Source organism: Echinops telfairi, unplaced genomic scaffold (assembly GCF_000313985.2).
Source record: "Echinops telfairi isolate 266 unplaced genomic scaffold, ASM31398v2 ScPeMD7_28;HRSCAF=97, whole genome shotgun sequence".
NCBI lineage: Eukaryota > Metazoa > Chordata > Mammalia > Afrosoricida > Tenrecidae > Echinops > Echinops telfairi.
The window spans coordinates 1,063,763-1,070,568 of NW_022103925.1; the positions used below are offsets into that span (position 1 = coordinate 1,063,763).

Genomic DNA, 6,806 nt, shown 5'->3' on the forward strand with positions numbered 1-6,806 from the left:
TTGTGCATGGGGGCGGGGTGGGGGTGGGGGTGTCATGTGGATCCAAACCAACTCAGTAGCACCTGACAACAACATTTCTGGGGGTGATGATGATACAACGTAACCACAGCTCAGTGTACCAGCAGTTCAAAGTAGCCAGCTACACAGCTGCAGGGTTCAGGGTGCGCCTGCGTGCAGGTACAAAGTATCCGCATTTCAGCACTCTGGTCACGCAAAGTAACCACAGTTCATCATGCTGATGCTACAGTGTAACCAAGCTCAGCCAGCGACGAGACAGAGTAACCAGTTGACAGGGCTGCGCATGGGAGCTAACCGCAGTGCCTGTGCTGAAGAGGCAATGCACCCCCACCCCAGCTGGTGCCCACCATGCACCACAGAGCTCTCCTGCCCACCTTCACTGTGAGAATGGCTCAGCAGCTCTGCCCTCTGGCGCTGAGACCCTCAGCCACGGCAGCCACGTGGACTCTCCACCTGGCCTCTACCAGGTGCATGCGCCTGCAGATGGGGACACTGAGGCGACAAGGGCCAGGCCACTGGCCCCAGAATGGCACTGCTGGATGAGGTGGTACACACAGCCTCTCTGAGGCCGGGAGGGATCCTCTGGGAACGAGCTTGGCCACCATGCTGGGTGCTGGGTTGCTTCCGGTGTGAGATCGCTCAAGAGTCCTGGGTTCTGCGAATGGCTCAGCGTCCAGCTGCTGGCCAAAAGGTGGGCAGATGAAGCCCATCCAGCCGCTGGGTCCCCGTGGGGCACGACAGCTCGCCTCCCACTCCAGGGTCACCCTGACACGAGTGACTCCCGGCAACAGGCGTGAACGGTGGTCTGAGATACTGCAGTCAGGACACGGAGCCTCCTGCTGGTTTGTTGCTGCTGCCGTTGTTGGAGGGCCTGGCTTCAGCGCCGACTCACAGCCCCGGATGCCCAACAGAACGCAACACTGCCCGGTCCTGCGCCAGCCTCACCGTGGTTCCCATGCCTAAGCCCGTGCTGAGAGCCACGGTGTCCGACCTCTTGTCCTCTGCCCCTCCACTCTGCCCAGCACTATGTCCTTCTCCAGGCATGCACACAGCAGGAGAGGTGGCTCAGGCGCACCCTACTCCCCATGGGAACAGCCTGGCTCTTTGCCCCTGTAAAGAGGTCTGGGCACCGGGTTCACCCCATGCCACGTGCTGGCCGATCACCCCACAGCGGCTCCGTGAACCCCGGCTGCGCATTCCACGCAGGACGAGGGCCTGGACGATGGTATTCTCTCTCCATGTCTCAGGGTTTCCTGCGGGGCCGTGGTGAGGGGCCGGGTCTCCCAGACACTGCCTTGTCACCCACACTGAGGGCCACGGTCCCTGTTCTTCATCAGCAGCTCGGGGTATTTGGGTGCTCACTTCTGGGTTCGGTTTGAGGGGGCTGGCCCTGAAATTGCCTCCAGAGCCCGGATGCGCTGGGTGACCCCTGCCCTCCCCTCCCTTGGCAGAGTCGGCCTCCAAGACGGTGACCTCATCGTCAAGGTCAATGGGCGTGCGCTGGGGGACTCGAGCGAGCTGCAGGAGGCGGTGCTGACCGAGTCCCCGCTCCTGCTGGAGGTCCACCGGGGCAACGATGACCTGCTCTTCAGCATCGCACCCGAGGTGGTCCCCTGAGGGCTGCCACGCTGGGACCAGGATGCATGCCAGACCAAGGACCTCACTGGTCCTCAGCAGACTACTACCACCCCTGAGGCCAGAGGCCAGTCTTGGCTGAGCTCCAATGTGACCCTCGGGGGCTGGACTCCCTGCCCCGTGCCGTGAGGCCACTCGACAGACAACCCCTGGAGTGACCGACCCAGTGACCTCCTGAGAGGTTCAGCTCTCCTTATCCCTGCCACACACCTGGTGGCCTCCGCCTGAGAGGCCTGCTGCCCGCACGCCGTCCTGCCCTGGGAGTCCGTACCCCCACTCCCACCCCTCCTGGGCCTGGACCAGCCGGCGCCTCTGTGTGGACCCCACCATGTGCCAGAATAGCACCGTGGACACAGGCCATCCACTTGTCCTGTCCTCAGCACCACTGTCCCAGATGAGGGGCCTCTGGGGAGGGGGCCCTGCGAGGACAGAGCCAGCTCCCCACCACACACACACACACACTATGCCGATGCTTCTCCTGGAGCCCCTCCCCCAGCAAGGGACCTGTGGCCCTCAGGGGTGGTGTGTGTCACATGTCCTGTGAGCTCCTCTGTAAAGTCACATTGCCACAGTTGTCTGAGCAGTGAGTCCCTCTACTGCGTGGAAATCAGCGTTGCCCAGCCGCCACCGTGCAGGGGACCCACACCGACCTGGCCCCAAGCCTGCAGGCGGCCATGAGGGGCTGCAACCCGGACTTCGTGGGACGGACCCAGCTGAGCCGCAGGAATGGGGCCAGTGGGGACCCGCGGGTGGCCATCAATCGGGCAATAATGGGCTAACTTGGGCTTCTGGTTGGGGAACAGAGCTGCCCCTCTGCCCTGTTTCCTCTCCCTGCAGCCCACCCAGCCGCAGGGAAACTGAGGCAGAGAGAGGTGAAAGATAGTTGCTGGAGACATGAGAGAGGATGGAGCCCAAGACTGCTGGCCTCCCGGGCACCAAGCCGGTGGGGGGGAGGGGCAGGAAGGGTGTGGCCACCACCTTCCTTCACCATGGAGCTGGGCCATGGCTGAACCCGGGTGCCCTCAGATGGCCAAGTACATGAGCCCCCAAGATGAGGCTCTTGGGAACTCTGAGGGACTCTGGCCAGGCCGTGATGGGTGTGGGGTGGCCGGGGGGAGGGGGGGTGTCACAGGGGAGTCCTGGGGGCCCTGGTCCAGGAAAGATCAGTGAGCTGCCCGATGAGGGCACGGTGTCCTGATCCCAGCCCCGTCTTCCTTGGGGACCACACGCCCAGCCCCTGCTCACAGCTCCCCCATCTGGCTGTATGGGCCAGGCGGGTCCCAGAGCCGCCTGCTGCCCCAACCTGCACATACCCTAAGTCTGTTCATGGGCGGCCAGGCCCCTTCCAGGCCCCACTGACCACATCGACAGGGCTTCACCTCGCACCGACCACATCCTCTGGTTTCTCCTGGAGCCGCACCCCCACACCCCCAGGCCCCCGCCAAGAATCGGAATGTAAGGGGTGGGGTGCTCAGGGACCCTGAGAGGCAGGAACGTGTCTGGGGAAACCACAGAGGCTTTGAGGGGTGAGGAGATGGGAGGGAGTGGGAGGGGCAGGGGGAGAGCCCTGGGGTTGGGTGGAGAAGTAGTGGGGAATGGGATAGAGAGAGGGGTGTGTGGGGGCAAGACTGAGTGGGAGGGGCACCTGCAGAGGAGCAGGTTGTGGGAAGGAGGGAGCCTGAGGGGGCTGGCACATGAGGCTTCTGCAGCAGGACCCACCAGCTCTAAAGTGGGAGGCAGGGCCTGCTTCCTGCTCTCCCCTCCCCCCCAAGGCTCTCAGCTGATGCTGGGGTCCTTAGTATTTGAACCAGCCACGTTCAAGGGCTCTACCTCCACAGCTGTGGCTCTGATGGCTTCCTGCCCCGCAGCTGGCCCCTGGCTGCTCCCCCAGCTGCATTCAGTGAAAAACAAGCCTGAGGAGCTGCCAGTAACCCTCAGCCCTGACGCTACCTCACAGCTGGGGAGGCAGCTCCCTCTACACCAGCCCCAGACACTCACTCCATCGCAAACAGGGGGCTAATGAGCCCCCACAGTCTGCCCCTGAGCCAGGCCTCCACCCAGCCCTGCAGAAGGCAGCCAGGCCCATGACACTGCAAACAGGCTGCTAGGGCACCCAGCCTCTCCTCCCCTGCCTGCTGGGCTCCCTGCAGGAGTTGGTGCAGCCCAGTCTCCACAGAGAGCAGGTCTCCACAACTTCCCTCAGCCTCAGCCTGACTTCCTCCTGTTCCACAGACCCCTCCCTCCCCACCTCCCCACTGACCCGGTCTCTGAGCACCGGTCACAGCTCCTGTGGAGTGGCGGCTGCTCCCTGGATCTGTGATGGGAGGTCCCCGGAGCATGATCACTGAGGGGGAGTGAGTGAAGAAATGAAGGAGTGAAGGAGTAGGTGAGTGAAAAAAGGAATGAATGAATGGAGCGAATGGATAGAGTGAAAGAATGAAGGAGTAGGTGAGTGAGTAAAGGCATGAATGAATGGGGTGTAGGAATGAATGATTGGAGTGGAGGAATGAATGAATGGGGTGAGTGAAGGAATAAAGTGAGTGAATGAATGAACAGAATGAATGGAGCGACTGAATGAATGAGTTAGTGAAGGAATGAATGAATGGAGTGAAGGAAGGAGTTAGTGAAGGAATGAATGAATGGAGTGAAGGAAGGAGTTAGTGAAGGAATGAATGAATGGAGTGAGTGAATGAAGTGCGTGAATGAGTGAACTGTTTGGGCCGGGGTAGGCAGCCCTGTTTGCACTAAGCTGAAGCAGGTCCGGGCCCTGCACGTGCTGCCCTGCACATCCCAAAGGTCAGCAGCAGCTGGGCCAGAGAAGATGACCGGTGAAACCAGATGTTCCGGTTCAAAGAAAGCTGCAAGGAGTCCACAAGCAATTCTGAGTTTCCAAACCAGTACGCGGATTGCCATAGCTGCCACACATTCCTCACCACCCCTTTAAAAACCCGCACCCCCAGCTGCTGAGCAGGACTCCCCTGGCCTGTTGGGGAGCTCACCCCCCACCCCCTAATAAAGCTATTTCTGTTTCTGCTTGTCCTGTCAGTTATGTCTGTCTGTCTCCCAGTTCCCCAGTTTCACCTTTACATGAGCAGCATGAATGGAGTGAAGGAAGGAGGGAGTTAGTGAAGGAATGAATGAAGGGAGTGAGTAAATGACTGAAGGAGTAAGTGGAGCACAGACCCCGCAGCCGGGGCCCCTGGTGCTCCTGCGGCCCACCATCACTCCTTGACCATCCGCGGAGCACTCAGTCCTGAGTCCACCCTGGCCAGCCTACGCTCAGCGGACAAGCGAGTGCCCTCCCAGGCCATGGTCAGGAACCACCCGGCAGCTGGGCTGTCATCCAGGGCCTCACCTGGCCCCTCTGAAGGCCCAGGCGAGGTGACTCCCCAGGAGGTCCTGGAAGCTGCAAGCGCAGGTTCAGAGAGGGTCCTGCCGGCCCTGATCCAAATGCCCATTTCTCAGAGACGGGCACCGAGACCCAGAGTGGGACCACTTGATCCTGGGCACAGGGAACCAGCATCGGGCCGCTAGGTGATCCGGTCCCCAGGCAGGGCCAGGCTCACCAGGAGACGTGTGTGGGCCAGCAGGCTCGTGGCCGCAGCATGGTCCCATCGGAGCCCCTCCCTGCTCCCTCCAGGAGCTGTGACTCTGGGTCCAGTGGGCAGAGATGGGTGTCCTGGGGAGGGGCAGGCTGGGGGTGGGACCACCGGCCAACACTAGCACAGCCTAGGACCACACAGGGCCTCCTGCCTGCACACGGCCCTTCATGTGAGCACACACAAGTACACACACCGAACACATGCCCACCCAGACAGCATGTGACAGCACACATGGGCACATACAAAGCACACACCCGACTGCACACAGCACTGTGATGAGTGTATGCACAGCACACGTGAGCACACACCACACACATGCGCCCAGAGCATGTGCTGACCCGAGGGCCCACAGGGCTGACCTGGGATGAGGTGGCTGCTCGGTGAGACCTGTTGCTTCTCGGAATGACCAGTTCTGGACTGTGGAGTGTCCCCATGGGCAGCATCATGGACTGAGTTGTGTCCCCAGAACACGTGTGCACTCTGCTGGGTCCTGATTCTGAGGGGCTGGGCAGCTGTGGAACGAGGTCATCACCAGATGAGATCTGATGGCATCAGCCGATCAGTTGTGAAGGATAATTAATCAGATCATTAATTATTCATGCAGCAACACTAATCATAGCTCCACCCTGATTCAGTGTCAGGGGTATTTCCCTGGGGGTGGTCTCACCTCCTTTATCACTCAAGATACAGAAGGAGAGGGAAGCCCACTCAGAGAGAGGGGCCGACCACCACCAAAGAAGGGGAACTGGGGGAGCGGGGCTCCTTGGGGCCGAGGGGCCCTGTGCTGGGGACCTGCTAGGCCCAGAGGAGAGCTGGTGCCCCAGACCTTCCTCCAGGGTCCAGAGAGGCAGAGACAGAGAGCGGGAACCCCTTCCCTGAGGGCTGCCGCTGCCCTGGGCCCAGACTTTGAGCCCCATAAATGTGACAGGAAGTGTTTCTGCGAGGGTCCCCCGTGTGGGAAACAGAAAGATTTCTCCCAAGTCGTCTCCCCCAGATAGATGTTAGACTGAGGACACTGCTTGCAGCTAATGGTAAATGATTGTCAAGTTACCTCCCTGAGGGCAGTCAGTTGCCAGACTACTGTCTGGTCGCTGTAAAGCGGAACTGGGGAACAGGGAGGAAGACAGACATAACTGACAGGACAAGGGAGAGCAGAAGCAGAAAGTAGCTTTATTAGGGGTTAGGGGAGCTCCGGACGAGGTTCCAGGACCTAGGTCAACAGGTCAGGGAAGTCGTCCTCAACAGCTGGCGGAGAGGGTTTTTAAAGGGGTGGTGAGGAAAGTATGGGGTCTGGAAACAGGGAGAATTGCTTGTTGACTCCTGGAGGCTTTCTTTGAACCCAGAACATCTGGTTTCACCAGTTCTCTTCTCTGGTGCCCGTCTGCCGCAGACCTCTGGGACGTGCAGGGAAGCTCGTGCAGGGCCCGGACCTGCTTCAGCTTAGTCCAAACCCGGGCTGCCTAGTTCAGACCTGGCCCCAACAGTCCACCGCAGGTAGGGCCCACTCCCCGCTGTTAAGGACAATGGGCTACTTCTCCCTAAAGGCTTGTG

The 6,806-nt window shown here is 60.5% G+C and overlaps 1 protein-coding gene across 2 annotated transcripts in view; it reads left to right on the top strand.

Moving 5' to 3' along the window:
- HTRA3 (HtrA serine peptidase 3) overlaps nucleotides 1–2,224 on the top strand; it is a 34,239-nt gene extending 32,015 nt beyond the window's left edge. For both annotated transcript variants that reach the window (XM_045289497.1, XM_004715063.2), the window contains exon 9: nucleotides 1,470–2,224. In XM_045289497.1, the coding sequence (XP_045145432.1) occupies nucleotides 1,470–1,635 (166 nt within the window). In that variant the 3' untranslated portion in view covers nucleotides 1,636–2,224. The remainder of the gene's footprint in view (nucleotides 1–1,469) is intronic.
- The last annotated feature ends 4,582 nt before the right edge of the window (nucleotides 2,225–6,806 follow it).